Source organism: Euwallacea similis, chromosome 10 (genome assembly GCF_039881205.1).
Source record: "Euwallacea similis isolate ESF13 chromosome 10, ESF131.1, whole genome shotgun sequence".
In the NCBI taxonomy this organism is placed as follows: Eukaryota; Metazoa; Arthropoda; class Insecta; order Coleoptera; family Curculionidae; genus Euwallacea; species Euwallacea similis.
In genome coordinates, this window is record NC_089618.1 from 3033960 (window position 1) to 3052540 (window position 18581).

Here is an 18581-nt window from a genome sequence, read left to right on the forward strand (position 1 = left end):
ACTAGCCTGCTCTGAAAGAGGGGAAAAGCAGTCAAAATTTGAAAACAGTCGATCTCAAATTTTTTCGACTTTTCCGTGCTTTTCACGTTAAAAGTTAGTTATAAAATGAGTAGGAGGAATTCCATAGAACCCTTTTTTAGAGTGCAAAAATCACAATACTAATGGCAATTTTCGGCTCAGAAATGGGGTGAACAACGACGAAGGAAACACATAGTTTAGCTTTACGTTTTAATTACTCCTCAATATACCATACAGAGAAAAAAATGAATATGTGCACATTTGAAAGGTCAATCTACAACAGAAACTATTAATATAAATAATAATAATTAATAATAAACTCAACGTATCAACATTATTTTAAATATTATACTTATTCAGACCGATTTTCTTGAAGGCAAAAAACCCATGGTTCCTTCAAAGAAATCGGGGCGTTTGCTTAATTACCAAATAATATCGAGTCCTCAATAAAATTGTTCTAGAGTAGCACAAGTTCTTGGGGGGTAATATTGCGTACTAATAAGATCTATATCCGTAGTCTTTATGCAAAGATAATCGCTATATGTTTATAAGTAAGTAGTTCTGAACTAACATCAAATCTATAGTAGTTTATGATTCTTTAATTTTACGAAGTAGTATACAGCAAAATAAAGCTTTACCGGACTTGTTTCGGGTCGATTACAGAAATGCCGCATCCCTCATCTTTACTATAGATTATAATTAATATAGTTATAATGAAGATTTGTTAATAATAATTTTATACAGGGGAGATATGAAAAGAACTTGCCACCCAGGGTTGCACCGATCAACGCAAGAGGAACCAAAGTTGCTTCATTAAGCATATAATTAATTTATCCGAATGTCCGTTTTTTGTATAAAATATGACGTAAAGTGGTCAAATTTTTTCGAAGGCACTTACTACTTGTATTTTTGAACACATTTAGCCTAGTAGTTTAAAAAGGGAACGAATCTCCTATGCAAGGTCAACCGATAACTCCAAGACTAGTACACAAAGACGCGTAATTTCAAAGGCCACTTTTTTCGAGAAACTATAATTTATCACGATCACACACACGGAGTTAAACCCAAAAACACACCGCGGCGCACCCTGAGAGTGGCAGGAAGGCATTCTTCTTGAAACGTTCATATAATATCCTCTACATTTACAAGATCCTTATAAATTCTTTTTGTACAACTTTGTAGTAAGTACTCTATATACCTAAAGAAATCACAAAAATATGTTTCTTCTCGAATTTTGTTTACCCTTACTATATGTTTTAGCGACAACTCTATACAGTTAATAATTACAAAGAGGCCTAAACAGGAATTTCTTTTAGTTAGAATTTGTAGATTACAGCCAAATAGGTTTTCACGTTCTCGTCTAGGGGTGAGATTTTTGAAGCCTAAAAGGACCTGATCGATTCAGAACCTCGAAGGCGGGTGAAACGAAAGAATTTGCGTGTCGCTGTCAACATTGGTGGAACTGGAACTGAAACGACAAGATTTTGAAGCCCGATGATAATTACTATAATAAACTGGTAAGTCTTTATATAGCAGCACTACTGAGGCCTGTAGCAGGCACTCTAACACACCGTTTTGTACATACACGACACTCTAACCTAGTAATAGCTACATTTTTAACACTTTATAGTACATTTGGCATTACATTAAAATTTGCGACTGATCTGAAGCCGGAAGCTTCAGCACAATCTCAAAAGAATTTGCAGGCAAAATATGTTATTTTGTAGTTTTAAACGTACTGAAAATTTTGATTATTTCTTCTTATGTACAAATACGAATCGTGTGTGGGGTAACCGGTGATCTCTGCAAACATGTTTAGGAAGATTATCTCTTAATACACGGGAGCCATAAGAATTTCTGCTATTGGTCACTAAACAGGGTGTTTGAGAACAGTGGTGCTTCTCGATATATTTTTTTGTTTTTTAAAAAGAGAGGCCAGATTAGCTGCAAGCTTAAAACCGTTATTTTCAGATTTGATCTAGATTTTCAGAGGCAAAATATTTTTAGGAAAGACGTTAGCATAACGAGTGTTTTACGACGCAGGATATAATATTACTTTTTGGTTCGTCACACTGGCGTTATTTAGGAGAAAAACCTGTGAAATAACATTTCTTACTTTGTTTTGCGATACGTCACTTCATTGTCAGCCAGAGAATATTTTCTAATTCAAATTTATCTTGAAATCGTTTGATGACGCCACGACGAAGTGAGCTGATCAACACTAAACATTTTGTTACTGATTTTCAATCGTCACTTGATTGATTGATATCCCAGGACATCTGCGCTTTACAGCTTTGTAACAAATTGTGGCCCAAAATTTCTTTTTTTTCCTTGAAAATTTCGGTAACAACATTGAGAAAATCCACCTACAAAATCACCCGGTATAGTAGTTTAGTTTGTAAGTCAATTTACAAACAGTTAAATCCACAAACAATGGTCTATAAGTTAAACAAAGGCGGGGAAAAAACGCAGAGACGCGCTATTTCGCTCTCCCTCGCACTGCAAATATAAATAAATACTGGACATAACTGACCTCGAAACCTACCGAGTTGACTAATAAATGATAAAATAATTAACTAATAATTTACACAAAATATATAAAAAGAAATTCAATATTTTTTTTGTATAAATAAGTTATTTTTTGTTTGTTTATTGCACTGACGTTACAGTGTTTGTTGGCCTTGGTTAATGCATGGTTATATCGGATGGCTCAAATTAATTATCATAGAAGAATGTGAATAAAATTTTTGGAACTTTCTGAAATGTTCCTGGAGATTCTAGACACTTCTGGATTGTTTCCAGAGCCACCCGGTATGAATCAGTATATAATTCCAAGATGGAGGAGTTCTTTGGCTTGCCAACCACTCAGTTGCTAAGGTTATAAGCATCAGATCTTTTCGCGTTCCTGCGGACCAAGCAAAACCCGATTTCCCTCACCACTTGGTCCGCAAGCTCGTCTTGATAAACTAGTAAAAACTTGTTAATAGGAAGGGGGAATGTGTTTGTTCACAAGTGCCCAAATCTGCCTGGAATTTTGAATTTTGTCCATTATACAGCGTCTACTAAACAACAAGAACAGTCTTGAAAAACTGGCCAAATCACTTATTTGGTGTCCGACATCTCGAAACAACGTGAAGTGTTCATTATTATGTCAAAGCAAAGGAGGAACATCATTCTGCTGCCGCCATTAACTAACCGCGAAAACCAAGATTTATCACAATATGGGCGCGTAGAAAGCGCTCCCCTCTCATTCGCCGCGACACTCTGTCATCGGTTCCATTTTGATCGAGGGCATCGTGTCCTTGGGCCTGGGTGTGGTATGGATGGGCTTCACTAGGTCGTCAATGTCCTCCTGGAAGAGATTTTCCGGGCGCGGCGACGTAAAGGAGCGCGCAGGCTTGTACGTCATGCCGGACACGCCAATGCCCACGTCCAAATTGTTGCCTGAATCAGAAACATGATCAGTATTTGATATCAGAACCCTCCTTGGGAGAAACTCCCAATTGAGTGTTCACGTTTTAAGTTGGGGTAACCATATATTTACCGATATTCATATTAATGGCCGGCTCCATCGAACTGGACACGGTTAGTCCCAAAGGCGAGGAAATAGGACTTTCCATGCCGGCCGATTCTGCGGGGCTGATGCGCAGGTCTTGTATGCTTCCGGCGGGACTGCCCATGCTGCGCATGCTTGCTATGTGGGTCATGCTCATGGGCGGTACCCCGTTGCTGGGCAGGGGTACGTTTCCGCAATGTCCAGCTAGCGCCAACGTATTCACCAGGCTGGCGACCGGGTTGGTGTCGTGGGTGGAACTTTGGTTGTGGGCGGCCGCCACCATACTACACATTTGCTGACGCAGACCTTGGGCGACGGCAGCTACGGCGGCGGCAGCTGCCGCCCCCGGAGATACGTTCGGATCTGAGCCGTTGCTACAGGGGTTGGTCGGGTAACTTTGTACAGTCACCCCGTCCTGGAGAAGAGAAATGCACCATTGAATTGATTAAAAATGGGCGCCTTTGATCGAAAAATCTCTCACAAGTCTCTTTGAAGACAGGATGAGGTTGGAAAACAACCGAAACAGTCTTAAAACAGTTACTTTACAAACTACTCTAAGGATTGTTTGGTTACCTACAACACTCCCTAAGATGTTTCAAAGGGTCGGTTGTTGGTTTCTAGGAGCCCTCTATTCGCTAGAATCAACAATCAGATCACAAAGCTCCTTAGAAGCTTTAGGAGAATATCAATTTGGTATTGAAATGGGTTATTCGACATTTGAACTGAGAGTTATGAATGACCAAAAAGGTCTTAGGGATTGTCTATTTTTATTAGCTTCTAGTCCTAAACTAACCTTAAGGGCAATTAAACTCGTTTTATATGACATTTTTTTACTAGCCCAAAGAAATCTTAACAGAAATTTTGGGTGCTAAAGTTTCCGTTAACTTACATGCAGCCGTGGATAGGGAATATGGGGCTCCTCCTTGATCTGATGGGAGTCTCTGAACACTACTGCCCTAATAACGCCCCGTATATGTTCGTCGGGCCACACCCCCAGCAGAATCCTTTGAGGTCGTCCCCTGCCCTTGGGCCTCAAATCTACTCAAAATTCCCCAATACATATTTTCCCTTTGCCTCTTGTACCTTCAAGTGCCAACTTACCAGATCCCCCGTCGGCCGAAGGCCCTAGCATGTTGTGTACCCTGTTGGCGTAGAGCACGAAAGTGGGGTAAGGAATGTCGTACTTTCGGGCCGCCTGAGACAGCGACAAACCTTCTTTGAGGACCGAGAATATGGCTTCGGCCATAGTCTCCGGTCTCCAAGACTTCAGTGGTCCTCGTTCGCGGAACCTCAAATTGTGCACGAGGCTTTGATTGGTGTTCCAGCACTTCTGCCACATGGATTGCAGCTGGTACTGGTAGCTGTCTGCTAGAAGGGAGACCAGATTTTATTAGTTTTTGAGTAAAGAGGAACAATATAAATAAAACAATGTTGCCGCACCCCATTTGTTCAATTTCAATTGAGGCCGGTAATGCATAGAATTGACAGAGATTCGTTATAACATTTATTCATTTTTAAGTGGGCAAAACTGAAACAAACGCATTAAGAAAAATCGGAACACTTGGGAATTTTGGGTTTGTCCAGTACCAAAATAAAAAATAAGTGGTCAATTGCACAACCCTGCTGATGCAGGGTGTGAGTTGATTCCCAGCAAGATGCTTATCAGCCAGATAATAAGCGGCAATTGAAGCAATAAATAATTATGATTTAATAATAGAGTCTTTCGAAAAATTCTCGCGGCAATTGTTTTAATTACCTACTTGTTTAATTGTTAAATAGTAATTACCGGGGCGAGGCAGCAATGTTTTATGCGCATAAAAAGAAATAAAATAAATAAATATAAAATACCTGAAGGAGTTTTGTAACAAAACCTGAAACTGCTCAAACAAAACGGCATTATTATCAGTGTGTACGGGGCCTTATTAGCAATCAGTCCGTTTCCTCGTTTATTAACGGGTGACTCACCCTAATTGAACTAAATTAAATAAAACTCTTATTAAACTTAATAGTTCTTTATTGGAATAACTTTTCGTAAAAAAATAACTGCTGGAAATACAATGGGAGGGCGATTATCGTAAACCTAATATCAGCGGTACAAAGGCCTATTTAGTTAGGCTTTATCAGCGCCGTAATTAATGCAGTAACACTTAACGTAAAAAATTGATTTCTAACAATAATTATTTGCAAAATTATTGCCATTTAACGTGGGGTAATACAAGTCTTAACATTTATTAGAAATTCCGCGCAAACATAACGAATATATAGTATTTAATATGTCAGACGGAATGGATACACGAGTCATAAATTGGAACGATAAACAACATTAAACCGGATCCACACATGCGGGATTTTGCGAATCTCGAATAGCGAATGTTTGCCAAATGCCAACTAGTGTGCATGAATCGCTTTAAGCAAATATTCGTTGTTCGTGGTATTAATTCGCCCGTCCCGCTTGGAGTCTTTAAAATATGCCAATTCAAATCGGTCAGTACGTACACAGGGCGATTTCAAAGTTGGAGAAATCCCTTAATCAGGGTATAAGACTTAAAAAAAATGGCATTCTTTCCATTGATACTTTTCCAATCGACGATTTTAATGAGAAGTAAGCTAAGTGACTTTTTTTAATTCCTTTTTAACAAAAGGAATAAAAATGAAGTATCATTTTTACAACCGTTGCGGGAGTTCCCCGGTCGGACCTGGACGGCCTTGGGGGAACTCCGCTCTCAATAGTGGTGAAATTTGCGAGATTTAACAATACTGTCGCGGACGAGCCCCCTTCGGCCGATGGAACCACCGCATGAAATCGATAAGGATAATGATATTTCCAGTGCAATCCAACTACGGCTTCTCATTAAAATGGCCAATTTCAAACGTTGGATTTAAATAACAATTTTTGTTACTTAAATTAAATTAACGGGGAGCACTAAGGACCACTTTTACAACCATGAATAAATGGCTAGTTTAAATTTTACTTACTAATTTACTGCCATTTTGTCAAATGTCATTTGACCTGTCATTGAAAAATATGATTAAAAACGAATCTTCTCAATAATTTTTAATTTAATAATATTCTCTGAAATCTCTCATACGGGTTTCCACTCACGTTTCAGCAACATTCTTAAATTAGCCTCTTTTTAGCTCTTTTGGCCAAATAAGCGCATACATGTATTGAGCTCGTTAATTTGCCAATCACATTATTTTATATAACGTTTGGCAAATAGTTCGCCAAATAGCGTTAGTCGGGATTCGCCGAACCCGGCATGCGTGGATCCCTTTTGAGTTTTGGAAAATTTCAACGTTGTTCATAAAATTATTAACCTAATGTTTAGAATCTAAGTGTAATACTCATCATGAGGAAAGTCTTTCCCTCAAAATAATTCTTAGCTTTGTCATTCGCTTTGCTGTCCGCGCTAGAACATAAATAAATTTAAGTGATATTCCAAGGATACTCTCTTGATTGAGTTAAGCCCCTGTGGGTACAACAAGCACGCAACCGCGCGAGTCAATCAAAAATAAATAAAAGATTGTGATAGTATTGTAAGAACCAGTACATTCTATAATACTTGACATATTCCTTTTATGATAAAACACTCTGTGGTCTTTCCTATATAATTGTTCCATGCAATTTCTAGAATGGAATTTCTAGCATGGAATAATTTGGCTGAGAAACTTATATAAAAAGCAAATAAATCTTCCCTTGAAGAAAAATTATGCTCATTCGTTAGTATAGGGTAAGGACCAATCGTTGTTTTAGAGATATCGGGTTTTTGGTCATGTCCTTTTTAAGGTAGGGCTCCATAAGGTTAAAGAAATTTCGAGAGTCATTCGGGTATGTTTGAAGAACTGTGTGTGTCAACAGAGTCGTATCGTTGTTCTTATGCTTCTAACTAGCTGTACCTGAAACGTGTATCTATACTTTTGATAAAGTACGACTTTCTAGGTAGAGTTTTGTTAATACGTTGTCTTGTAGTTCAAAACGAAGTGCTTAAAACAACGGTTGCTTTATAGAACAAAAAAAAAAGAAAGAATAACTTAAGTTAATGGGCTTCTTACTTTATTGATATTTGTAATAAAGAATACGCATGCTTTGAAGCGAGAATTATTTGACGTTAGATCTCTATAAATCTCAAAACCCTTACGTTGAACTTTATTAATTTTAGTAACCTAAAGAACACAGAGAAACGTAGGCAAAAATCTGCAAAGTCAATAGCTAGTGTTGAGTCTGTAGGAAGATATCCTATTAGCGCCATTTGTCGTGTCCTTCTTGCTACATCAAATAGTCGAGTGTAAGCAACAGAATTCAGTGCATCGGACAGACTTATAACCAATAGTAATAAAGATTTTTTTCTAACAGGTATAGTATTTGCATTACTATCCCTAGTCGCGTGGTTGAGAGATTCTTGTGCCTATAGAGGCTAAACTCAATTACAGAGTACCCCTGGAACATCAACTGAATGTTTTTTCTGCCAAATTCATAATGTGATAATCAAAGAAATAAGAGTTGTGTAGCTTTGTTAGCTACGGAAGCGGAGTTCTTGGCAGCAGTAACTTGTGCTCAGGACGTGATTAATTTATAAAATCTTGTAAAATAAAATTTTAAGGGTAAACCACTCCTCCTTCATCTGTACCTATAACTTCACGTTTCTATCAACTAAAAACGTGGTAAAAGAAAAAGATATTTTATAATTTGGTTGCTCTGGGTTAAAGCGCTGCTAAAATACAGAGTTTTTTAGAATTTTTTAAAACATTTTCTGAGCCCAATCTCTTAGCAACCGTAGGAATGGGAAAAATCCATATGAGAAATCGACTCATATTGAGGGACTACAGGCGTCCGTTTTGTGTCATTGCAAATCATCCTGTATGACACTTAATGATCGTTTGCGGTGGCAGTCTTCTGTGACTTTTCGAAGGCATTTGATTGGATCAATCAAAAAACCTTATTGAATACCTGAACTATCTACTTATGATTTTAAAGATAGCAGTTTTATTTGATTGGGGACATTGTCAAGGAGTCACTCGTGACGGGTTGCAGTTGGGTTTGGCTGTCGTCCACAAGGGTGTTCCACAGGGCTCCGTACCGGAGCCATTCTTGTTTCCGATCTAAAATTACCCCGTTTGCCACCTGTATTCCTAAAACTTGAACCTGAAAAATCTTGGTTTAGTTTTTATCCAAAGGGACGTTTCAGGGGTACTGTTCAGCCAATTTTTACTTGGACGTCAGAACCAATGTCCAAATTTTGCTGTGGGGAAGGCGTTTACTTTAACCAATGATGAGATATTGAAAAATTTTGTTGAGAAGCACTGTAAAATCTACAGTTGTAACAGGAAAAAATTGCAAATTTCCCGAGAAGAACCCAAAGTGTTTTAACATAGAATTACGAGGTTTTTGTACACAGCAAACGAAATTAATGACAATTACATTGTATACTGTCTCTAACACAGTGGACAAAATTAAATGAACTCTTCTATTAGTGGCTTTAAAAATCCTTTTCTATCATCTTTAACAAATAACTCTAACAAGACCTAAAACTACAAATTTAACTATCGTGTAAAACCTTAGAAAAATATTGCTCTCGATTACAATAATATCAAATCTACGATCTCCTTATTGCGTAGACCCTGTATAAATGTATGCATCTGATAAAATTAGTTGAAATTAGATACGATCGTCCATTTACAACCAGCATGAAACCGAATTACCAGACATCCAAATTACACAACACATAAAATACACTCATCATCGTGCCATGTGGGAACGTTATGCATGTATGCATTAGAAACTTATTATTACAAACCGTTCTTATGACACTCAAAAATGCATGACATTCATGCCATTAGTTTTACTGGCGCTAGTGTCGTAATACAACGAGACAATGCTGTGCTTCTTACAAAACGCCCACCACCACCTAAACCCCGCCAACCCTGTGAACATAAATTCCGGGTCTCGTATCCTCCGGAGCTTCTCTACAAAGTTTAAAACCTCCCTAAGGGACTTTTTAGTTCTTCTGTTGTAGGGCGATATGGAAACATCGCAGCAAAAGTCCAGTACTGCGGCCTCTTCGGCGAGGCTGAGGCCGGCCTCTTCGAGGACGGCCATCCTCTTGGATTTGCCCAGGATGTTGTCATAGAGAGTGCCTTTAGGGATTCCGTATCTTGCAGAGGCCTGAGTGAAGCGCATCCTCTGCTGCACCACCGCCTCTATGGCCTCTTTAAGCTGATCTTGAGTCCAGGTAGGTGTTTTCAGTTTCAATAGTTGGGGATACTCTATGAAGGGGATTGCGTTATTATCGAGTCGCCACAAGAATTTCAATTTAGCTCCGAGGTGGTACAAATAAAAGCTAACCAACATTATATTTATAATAATTACGAATCTCGATATGCGCCGCAGTTGGTCTGGGCGTAATTATTCCTCTCTGACTGTTCGTAATGGGATATTTGCCAGTGGCGCAGCCCCCAGAAGAAGGCGAAAGGTGAAGGAAGGATGTCAAGTAGGTAACGCCACTGGGGTAGTGTAATATTTCCCCATATGGACTAAGGAAAATTAAATATTAGGGACGCGTCGAAATGCACGTCATTAAGTATATCACTAGGACTTTGACGGTAAAAAATTGCGTCATTAATATTAAGTAAAATGGAGAGGGAAGTCTTAAGACCAAACGTAAATGATCAAAATATACCCATAAATTGTACAGGAAAAATTTCGAAATAACAGGAAAATAAATCCTGGATATTTACGGGTTTGCAGCTTCGCTTTGGCCGTTTTGACGCTGAAAATAGAGGAAACAACCAATAGCAATTTTCGAGTGTAGAGAGTGGTTTTATATCCCTCCTCAACAACAGACTTCAGAAAAACATCACTTTACTTCATTTTCAATAAATTTTGGTCAAATTAAACCTTGATGCTAGTTAGAGTCTATTAAACGAATTATTAGTCTAAATATTTACATATTTCAAATTCTTTAGATCTACAGTCATCGGACATTTTAAACTCTCAAATGTTCCTATGGGCCAAATTTAAGGTCTCTGTGTTCTCGATTTATAGTTTTTTTTAACAGAAATCATTTGACCCATTTACAAATTTATAAACATCGGAGCTTTCAGGTCGTCCTAGCCTCCAATGAACGGATCGTTTCGATGGCGATTTCTTGCAGTTTTGTGGTCAAAATGCTCCTTAAAGTCAGAATTTATGATCGATAAATACCCTTGATTTTTTTTGCTATAATTTCGCCACACATCAATGTCTAAATTATCAAAATTTTATGTGAAGAATTGTCCCTATTTCTGATTTCTTAAAATTTCAGATTTTGACCAGTTTTTAAATTTCTAGACCTCAACATTTTTATGCAACATATCAGAGTCCAAAATACCGAACTTTATTGTCCATAACTTTCCCTATTTTTTAAATTTGCATTTCTTAAATGTGAAATACCTACCTTGAGTAATTTTTAAATTTTTCGACATTAAGGGCTTCAAGCAATGTTATAATATCCATGTTGTGGAAATTAGGGTATCAAGAATTTTCGCCATTTCTACGATTTACAATTTTTTTTAACTATGAGTTATCTTAATCTAAATTTGATATTTCTAGACATCGGAGTATTTGAAGTTCTGAAATCTGTTTTCATTGAATTTATTCGACGATATGGCCAAAACTTGATGTTGAGAAAAATCTCCTTCTATGCCAAGATTTAGATCGGCTTTTATATTAGGCAGCTCCATAAGTCGAAATTTGAGGTCTAAAGTCTCTGTTGCGAGATTCATAATTTTCAATTTGAAGATTATTGATGATTTTTAAATTTCCAGACATCGCATTTTACATATTTTCTAAGCATTTCCGCAATGAACACAATTTTATGCTTGCGGTTTCTTGCAATTGCAATAACAAAAAAAGTTTGAGGTTGGTAATGTCTGTACGTGGATACAATTACCCTTGTAATTCATAGATCTTGTAATAAATAGGTAATGTTTTGGTTTTAAAATTGGTAATTAATATCTATAAACATGGCAATTTAAAGCGGAATTTTTTTGTAGTTTAAAATTTTCTGATGTTATTTTAAATCTCTCGAAATCGTATAATTTAAATCCCTGTAACAGTTGTAACTTATATTTTTTGCATTAATCTCTGCGTAAATATGACTGAAATTCCCAAGGTATTTTTTTTAGTCTCTCAACATTATGTTAAATCTCTAGACATCGATTAATTTGCACACGTGTAGCAGTCCATGTTTTGAACATTTTACAGAGGCATTTACATTTTCCAATTTCGAACCTCTTGGCGTTATTTTAAATATACAAATATACATATTAACCAGGTGTTTAAACTCTCCAAATTCTTGACAAATGCATTTTTTTAAAAGAAATAACATCTCACTTTCTTCCTCTCGCTGACGGACAGTAATAACTCTCTACCTTTTCCAAACAATTTTGCTCAATCACTCTGTATAGTTTAAACGCTTCGTCGAGATTTAGCCGTAAATATTGCCAAATCTCAGAGCAAACCACGACCGACCCATATTTGTATTTTATTTATTATTTATGTATATTAACATTAAGAGACGTCGTAAACAGTTTCTCAAGGTTGATTTCAGCTTAGGAATTGCTAATCCCTGCGCGTTAGATCTGGCGCGCTCGGCGGCCCTCAAAGGCAATTTACTCGTTTTTGGATAAAATTTATTTTAATAGAAATGCCGTCGGAAGGGGAGACGTGGAGAAAGGGAGAGAGCGAGTGAGAGGGGAGTTCTTATGCCCGAAATATGATAAATTAAATTCGGGAATAGTGGAGTACCAATTTGATTAAACTCGCAGAAAGCCAGGCATTTCCGGGACTCTCCTCCCCCCCCGGGTCTGTAGCCCCCGAATCGATAACTTGGCATAAATTATACATAAAGAGGCGTACTCGGATGAAATGAAACAATTTCACATTAATAGCAACTGTTTCATTAATATATTAGTAACTGTTGTAAATAAATTTAATTAAATGCATAATTTATGTGCCGCGAGGGGAGAGCGCAGGGGGATTGGTTGAAATATTGAGATATGATGGCCGGTCGCTCTCGAAACGTGGTTTAATCTTTAATCGATCCATTATTGGGCCCTTCCGACAAGTACTTTTGCTCATTTATTAACATCAAAGCCCGCAGGCGAACCCGATCTAAAACTACCCAGTTTTTCTGATATTTATACCGGTTGCGCAACATCAGCTCTGACGAACAAGGTGTTATTATTATATTATTATTTCAACAAACCCATAAATAATAACTATATAATCATAATAGTAATATATTTTATATTATTTACACAGGTTTTATTGCTGACACGTACAAGTCGTAATTTCCCTTCTCCTTAAATTATTTTATGTATCCTAAATAAACGGTTATTTATATTATGTTTATTCTATATCTCGTATAAACGTTTATAATAATTATTGCTAAACTTGCGTCAAAGCGCCGACTTATTTACCGATCCGTTTATGAGGTTGCATTGCGCAAATTGGGACAAATCAATTGGGGCCAAGTCCGGCCGCGCCAGAGGTCTGCCCCCACCCCATATAAGGGGGGAAACTTGGAGAAAGTTATTACGCGTGCAACGCCACCCGTATATCTTTCATCAAAAAGAAGTTTTAGTCAACGCAAAGCCCCTATATTATTCATGCGCCGTAAACACCATGTCTTTTGGCAAATAGGAATATAAATTTCTTATGTGGAACACAACAAGTTATGGACTACGAGGCAAAAAAGTACTTTAACTTGACGTAATATATTTCGCTTTAGCTGGAGAGAGATGTATGGGTATGAGAGCTCGTGGGAGTCGACGAGAGGGAGATACGAGGGTTATGCTATTATTTTTCTAAAAAAGTTGACGTTCCCTCTTCACTGAGGCTATTCTGAAGAAGTGTTGAAGTGCAAGTATATGGAAAAAACCTGCCCAGAAATAAATAATTTGAGCAGAACAGAGTTTGCATACTTCGATGTGTAAATATTGGAAAACATACCATGAAACTACTGATTTAATAAAATTATGTGGGGAACGAATGCTTTTCGGGCTCAAAATATTGAACTGATGAACCCTGAAATCTGCTTACCGAAAAGCTTAAATGTCTAGGTATCTAATGAAACTCGAGGTGTTTTGGATAGTAGAAGACCTTAAATGTTCTTATGTCTAGACACTTAAAAAAACAAGAGTCGAATTTAAAATTTATATCCTGTGAACGGAGACTCTTGTAATGGGGATTAAAATCCTAAAAATCTTTTGAGGGTAAGGTGAAGCACATAAACACTCTAGCGTCCAGATACTCTTTTCAAAAAATTTGCTTCTAATTAAGACTTCAGACAAAGTAAATTCCCCAATGTCTAGAAATTTAAAGCTACGCCACGGCACTTCAAATTAAAATTTATATATTTCGAAGACAGAAAGTTTTTCATCTCCCTCAAAACGTTAAGAAGCCAAAATCTGCTTTATTTTGCAAGGTAGAAGCGTATAAATACTCTGATGTCTAGATATTTAAAGAAACGTCAGGTGAGTTTAAATTTAAAACTATTGCATCTCGGAGCTGGAGACTCTTGTTTTGAATCGAGACCCTCCAGAGCTTGAAATTTGCTATAGTTACATGGAGGAAAAATTTGAATATTCAGATGTCTAGAAGTTTCAAAATTCATAAATTCAAAGTTTTTTGAAGGATTAATGAATTTCAAATTGTTATAAATTTAAAGTTAAAGGAGTTTTTGGTACAAAAGTACTAAAACCAATATATTTTATCTGCGCTTTATAACTTTGTGTCACTGTATATGTATATAAAATTAATCAGAACGAGTCATAAGCGACGATAAATCCGGATGAAATCAAAGTAAATATGGCGTCATTTATAAAGTATTATCTCAGCCATACAGAGTGGCTCTAATTTAGTGACACTTACCGGCAATGGAGGAGGTGGAGGCTCCGAGCCAAGCGTGCGAGGATTCCAACAGCTTGGCCTGAAAATAAAAAGAAACATATAAGATTTTTGGAGACGTTTCTGATTTTCAGTAATTACAAGAAATATTGTAAAGTTTACCCTGCACGCCAATGGCTTTATTTTTAAAAGCAGTGCTACCTGTGTCGTAAGAGGCGTACGAGGAACCCAATCATAATTGTTTTTTGAAATCCAACCCTGTACGGAGTGTTTATTAGAAGTTTAAAAATTGTAGGTAGTAAAAAAATATTTAAATAATATTCTCATACTCTACAAATAAAACTCACGCGCTAATGCTTTTGTTAGCTGTAGTAGTACTTCTGTTTATCTTTTTGTTATTTAATTTTTTTTTTATTTTAGGTAAATGAGTTTCTTGCGTGTTTAACATTTTAGAAAACAGTTTCAACAAGCAGTAAAAGAAACACTTTATTGCCTGCAGGTCGTACTTTTGCATTTTGTTTTGTGTCATTACAATTAGACTTTTTTGTAAATCTAAGAAGAAATTTCTAATTTGCCAATTAAAGCTTAAAAGCTCTCCGACTTCCGTCACATAGAAATTCTAATAAATCTTCGTCTTTATGACAGAGCGCACACATACACACGTTCCATTTTTCCCGTTTATCCCCCCCATCGCTGGGGGGAAACAATGGGGAAATATTAGCCTGATGAAGGCCTAAAAAATTAGAGTTTTCAACGCACACACACAAGATGGAGGAGGTGGAGGAGGCCCTTTGAAACCAGAAACGTGTAAGTAAATGCCTCGGCAGTTTTTTAAGGCCTAATACGCGTCAGTGGCGTGCCGTTTATTTTAAGCGAGACAGCGTAAACACATTTATTAAAGCCTGGAAGATGTATAAGATTGTGAGTAAAGTGAGAATAATAATAATATTTAATGGTGCATATATCTCGCTGTCTTCCGGTTGTTTCTGCATATTTGAAATCTTGCCCGACCATAAATTTCGTCGACTTTGTCAGGCGGTGGTGTCGCCGCATTAGTACAGAAGAAAGGTGCAGAAAACAGAGTGAATCTAAAAATAAAGCTTGGGGTAATAATGTATACAATTATTGCACTTTCGCTTCGATACGGCTTCCGGAGGCAATACGAAACAACACGAAATAATAAAAACTTTATAATTTACAGAGAGAAATAAAACACGCCGTTAAACTGGAGGTTTTAATTCATTGTTTATTTTATAGGTATAAACTTACACAAACATATAAAAAGGAAATAGTTTTAGTACAAAGCTGGGCCCCGGTTCGATCCTTCCGCCCCCTACGTAAACAACCAGAAATAAACTTTTATTTCTAATAAATACGATTTTTAAATAAATACCGGGACACTGTGTAAATATTTTCTTTCCACTCGAACGGGCGAGAACCCGTCGCATGTTTGTTCTTGTCTTTTGTGTGACAAGTCATAAACATCCCTTAGCATCGGGAATTTTAACCCTGAAAAAAGTAATTAAAGAGATTCTTTTTTAACATAATTAATCGTGGGTATTGTCATAGAATAAATGTGCCAAAAAGGAAAAATACCATATGAAGAAATAAACAAAAAGTTGAAAAAAAAATTCAATTTTGTTTCAGCTGATGTGGTAATTTCGAGCAATATTAAAGAATTGGGGGGGTCTCTCTTTAAAAAAAAAAAAAATGAAAACGAAATATGCTGTAGCTTATTTCATGTAAGTACGCCACTGGTATTTATGAATAATAAAATCTTTTAATGTGATATAAAAAATCCTCCCAAATGGGGTTAAAAGGAAAAATCGACGATTAACACGTAAAATTCATAGATAGGATAGACACGGTACGCCATTGATTATCACAGATATTATAGCTGACAAATCCTTATTTAGAAATAATAAATTAATACAATCGATTTTTTTACGTAAAAATCGATCTTACTAAATTTCGAAAATTTATGGAAGTTGTTGGGTCCTAAAATATCGAGATGCGCCAATGATATCCGACAGACTGAGCACTATAAACAGTGGCGGACAGTATTTTTCGTTGACGTCATTCCATTACTCATAAAAGAAAATCGACTCTCCTCTCAGGGGTGGCTCGTACGGGGTGGTATATGCGAGGCGAAACTGATAAAATTTATCGAACCCGACCTGCCGTTTGCTAATGTTGTATTCGATTATGTAAATGCGAGGTGCATTACTACATTCGCGAGTGAGAGTCTACGCCCCTATCTCTCCGTGCAGACATTAATTCGCAATTTTTCGTTTATTTCCCTATAAAAACTTTTCCGTGTTCTCGTGCGAGAGCGCCTTACACGTAGTGTGGGCCGCGCAAAAATAGAAAACCATTTCGAATATTAAATTTAAAATTACCGCCATTAAGCGGAATGCTTTCGGGGAACGTACACATATTACCGAAATTGGAAAGGGCTCTGCTTCGCGGATCGGTCGATGGATGTTTTCGACCACTTTTCGACTTTCTTGCCACCAACGAATGTGGCATAGCAATAATTAATTTTACAACTTAAACTTTTAAATTATCTTGGAGATTTGCTCCAAACATTATTTAAGCGTACTTAAAGTCGAGTAGCCCTTAAATCGAAAATATTTTTCTTTCATTTAAGCGTGTCTTAACTGTAAGTATACTTAAACATTGCTTGCAAACGGCAATAAATAACTCAAAGTCACTTCAACCTTTTACTTGACTCTAAATATTCCACTTGCACTAATACAAACATTTGTTGCTGTCACTCAATTTCAATCCTGTTTGACAGACGACGGAACAAGATTGATTTTGACATGTAAAATAGAGTGCTATGTATTCCCACTTTCTTTACACTTGGATACTTCTCAATGTGCTAATTGTCAGTTTTGTTTCTACAGGGACTTCGACATAACAGATGTTTGACAACGTTGATTATTCTGGCGCCATCACCATTTCAACGCAAACATCTTCCCGCACTTTTCTTCCCTGGTACCAAATTCCAAAATTTCGGATCTTACCTCGAAAATTTTTCGACGAAAAATACATTTTTTAAGAATTACTCACCGCAAAAATCATCTCTATACAGTTTCATCCTTGTGCGGAATCTGGGCTCATGATACTTTCTACTGATCAAATTGCGCCTCCACAATTTTCGAGTAGCGGCATTTATTATATAGTAGCTCAACTGAGACTTTCTATGTTTTTATGGCATAAACTTTAGCAAACTCGATTGCGTTAACAGCCTAATCTCGATGGTGCAAGAAAATAAATAAATCACGTTTTTAATTAAGGTTTCAGCTTATTCTAAATCGATTTATGTACAGATACATTTAGTAATTAAGCACGTTTCTTAAAGTCTAATTGAAGGACAATAGGGTGATTTGATAGTGAGAATGAGCAGAGTAGTTGCAACTGGAGGACCTTGAGAAAAATAGAGTCAAAAGAGAGCAGAGGACTTTTTGAAACACGAGAAACCTGTAGAATTAATGATAACACAAGCTGTAGAGCACCTATACTCTACACTCTCATACCGATCTGCGCTATTCTTGCAGAGTTGCTCAGCCTGTTGAATCTGTTCACTAAAAAGCCAACTTTCTTACTATAGTTCATCTAAATATTGAAGAAATTGGTCTTAGCCATAAGCCACTCAAAAAAAGCAGCAAAAAAATGTTTAGACGCCTGATAAACCACTGGTCCAATATACTGAAAATATTAAAATATCTTATTAATCGCAAATTTCAATGTGCTTCAAAGGAAGTCACACTTTTATCATGGCAAAATATAATAAAACATGGGTTAACAGAAGATGAACGAATGTGGAGCATGGATAATTCTTTGGAGAATTTGGAGAATTGGAGAGTTATTCACGTTGTGCTACATGGAATATCGCGGCTAGAGTATTTAATATTTCGATTGTTTTTGTATTGAATAGAATTCAAATAGAGGTACATTCTAAAGTTATTTTCCTTTTATACGGGGGGTTGTAAATAAATGAAAAATATCAAAGTTATGTTTTTTTTTTTTTAATAGAACATACAATATATTAGTACTGTTTTAAAGTCCTTGACAAAATTAAAGGTAAGAATAAAAAAATGAATTTGATGTACT

General features: G+C 36.7%; 1 protein-coding gene across 5 annotated transcripts in view; it reads right to left on the bottom strand.

Moving 5' to 3' along the window:
• Positions 1-214: 214 nt before the first annotated feature.
• LOC136411390 (protein bric-a-brac 1-like) overlaps positions 215-18581 on the bottom strand; it is a 122930-nt gene continuing 104563 nt past the window's right edge. For 3 of the 5 annotated variants that reach the window (XM_066393935.1, XM_066393934.1, XM_066393936.1), the window contains exons 4-8: positions 14487-14544; positions 4676-4942; positions 4464-4615; positions 3563-3989; positions 215-3462 (exon numbers count right to left, since the gene is read on the bottom strand). In XM_066393935.1, the coding sequence (XP_066250032.1) occupies positions 3266-3462; positions 3563-3989; positions 4464-4615; positions 4676-4942; positions 14487-14544 (1101 nt within the window). In that variant the 3' untranslated portion in view covers positions 215-3265. The remainder of the gene's footprint in view (positions 3463-3562; positions 3990-4463; positions 4616-4675; positions 4943-14486; positions 14545-18581) is intronic. The other 2 variants (XM_066393938.1, XM_066393937.1) reach the window with 2 other exon arrangements.